We start from the raw sequence: 2,706 nt of genomic DNA, 5'->3' as shown, positions 1-2,706 counted from the left end.
TCAAGGTGATTAGGATAAAGCACCCACCTGCCATCTGGTTATAAACAGAATGTGCATGCGTGTTTGTGTGTGAGGTGTTGGGTGTTTTCCATACTCAGAAAAAAAGGTTCAAAAGCTGTCAATGGGGCAGTACTTTTTCAAAAGGTACACCTTTGTACCTCATTTATCCTTAAAGGGTGCATATTAGTACCTTTAACGTACATATTATTAACTAAAGTGTACATAATACTACCTAAATGGTACATATTAGTACTTTTTGCAAATGTATAGACGGTTTCAACGGCAATAACATAAACAAACGTTACTGCACATGCGCGCTTTTGTGGCCCTAACTTAACTTCCGGTAGACTTCCAAATAGAATCAATAACAGCAGCTAAGTAGTCACTCTAGAGTAGATATTATTTTTGATAAGCAAAACATGTTTGCTGCGTAAATCAGATGGACTTGCTGAAAATGCAAATTCATTCTCTGCCAGATAAAAACACCTGCACCTCATTTAGATTTTTAAACGTGCAGTACGTGCTCGTGTTTATTCAACGAAGCCTTTTGGAAAATCGGTCAGTTTTGATATTGTGCCGAGCGCCACAAATAAATAAATGTATGGGAAACACGTCCCACAGCACAACCACCTGAGCCCAACTTCAGTCTGATCATCACCTTAACTTTAACTGCATCTGTAGCCGGCACCATAGCCAGACTGATAAACAAACACAGACCGGAAGTTAACTTCGGGCCAGGTACGTGTGCCCAATGAAACCGTCTATAGTGCCCCAGTGACAGATTTTGCACCCTTTTTTTTCTAAGTGCAGAACATTATACAAAATTACTCCCCCAAAAAAAGGGTATCAAGTTCAAAGGTTTTTGTGAAAGGTAGGTCACATGACAGTAAAAACATGGTGAATATAGTACGTCCAAATTACATTCATACTATACAAATAAGCTTCAACTCAAAGAAAACATTTATCTACGTCTTGTACTTTGTTTTTACATGAAGTCAACTGAACATGAAATCAGTTATGCAAATTAGACTATTGCAATTTCTAATTCACATTTCTCAGGCTGATAACAAAACTGGATTGATGTGGATCCTGATATTCCACCTCCAGAGGTAGAGAGAGACTGATGCTGAGATCAGACACACTGATGCTGGATAATAAACGGTTTCCTTTGTACCAGGAGAGAGTCACATCACTCACATTCAACACTGAACACAGCAGTGAACATTTAGACACTGATGATCCTGATGATGATGATGAAGAACAGTTTGAAGAGTTACTGGTGATGACGGGAACAGGCAGATGAGCTGAAAAACATTTAAATTAAATAAGTATATTGCTGTAATGTGAGCAAAAACAGACACAAAGTTAACTGGGATCCAAAAGTAGATGATGTTGAATTATAACAATAAATAATAATAATACTATTATATATATATAAAATGATGGGTAATTCCTGCGATTCTGTAATATTTCAGTCCCCCAGAGTTTCTAAAGTGGTCATTCACCAAAATTAATTGTTTGAAGCTTTTCACAATGCTTTGGTATGCCCATTATAATGAATAAAAATTATTGCATTTTAATATTTTTAGCATAAAATAATGTCTTATAACCATAATGTTTTTCCAGCATGCCTGCATATACCTACTGAAGGTTGTGTGTTGTCCCTTCATGTGCTTGCATAGTTGATTGTATGAGAATGTTGATTGTTGTTAGTGTACTGATGTCTTGTTGTTTTTTTGTTTATTCTTCTTGATATTTTAAAGGGTGAAACATCTTGCCAAAAGACTGCAGTTGAAAATTAGCCGGCTGGCTAAAACCGACACATTTACAGAAATGTTAATAAATGCGTGTTGTCCTTATAAATAAAAGAAAAATCTTAAACCAAGAATTTTATCATGTCCCCGAGGCACTTCACTGAGTTTGTACTTAGAAATTGATTAACAAAATGTGCGCAGTGTCTGTGATTTTTGGCATAATGTAAGCATTTATTTGTGTTCCTTTCTTGTGAAGAATATTTTTCTAAAAAAACTGCAAGATATTTTATAAAAAACAGATTTTAAAGTTATGTCCCTCAGTCTAAACTCAACCCCTTCACACTAACCATTCTCCGCCCATAATAATTTAGACTCTGCTCATATATGACATCATTCAGGTCTCTTTAAAGGGGTCATAAGATGCGATTTCAATTTTTCCTTTCTCTTTGGAGTGTTACAAGCTCTTGGTGCATAAAGAAGATCTGTAAAGTTGCAAAGACTAAAGTCTCAAATCCAAAGAGTTATTCTTTATAAAAGTTAAGTCAGCCACACCTACCTAAAACGGCTCGTTCTCACGCAAAGAAAGAAGGCGTAACTTTTAGTCTCACTGTAGTTTTGTTGACGCTGGAGCCATGTCGTGAAGATGCTGTGTGCTTCGTTGTGAAAGCGAAACTACTTTGTTTGGTCTTCCAAAAGAGAACGATATCCGCTTCGTCATGCCTAGAGCTGATCCGTGCTGGTCGCTGAGGGAATACATCAACTTGCACCATGGATGAAGCGGAATCCAGCCCAGGGTCCGTCACATGTGGTTGCTGCTCATTCGTCGGATCCGCTGGGCGTGCCGTTCTCGACCCCGCCGCCTCAGCTCACTCCATCCCGGCCTCAGCGCACGCTAAGCTGGGGCTTCCCCTCACGCTAGGCCACTGTGTTTTTCGTTGTGAAAGCAAAACTA

The 2,706-nt window shown here is 38.3% G+C and overlaps 1 protein-coding gene across 1 annotated transcript in view; it reads right to left on the bottom strand.

Moving 5' to 3' along the window:
• Nucleotides 1–1,041: 1,041 nt before the first annotated feature.
• Nucleotides 1,042–2,706, bottom strand: part of LOC107576074 (uncharacterized) — an 8,721-nt gene continuing 7,056 nt past the window's right edge. The window contains exon 3 of the mRNA XM_016262341.1: nucleotides 1,042–1,304. Coding sequence (XP_016117827.1) covers nucleotides 1,042–1,304 — 263 coding nt within the window. The remainder of the gene's footprint in view (nucleotides 1,305–2,706) is intronic.

Source organism: Sinocyclocheilus grahami, unplaced genomic scaffold (assembly GCF_001515645.1).
Source record: "Sinocyclocheilus grahami isolate Dianchi unplaced genomic scaffold, SAMN03320097.WGS_v1.1 scaffold3179.1, whole genome shotgun sequence".
Taxonomy (NCBI): Eukaryota; Metazoa; Chordata; class Actinopteri; order Cypriniformes; family Cyprinidae; genus Sinocyclocheilus; species Sinocyclocheilus grahami.
This window is presented reverse-complemented; position numbering and strand designations above follow the sequence as displayed.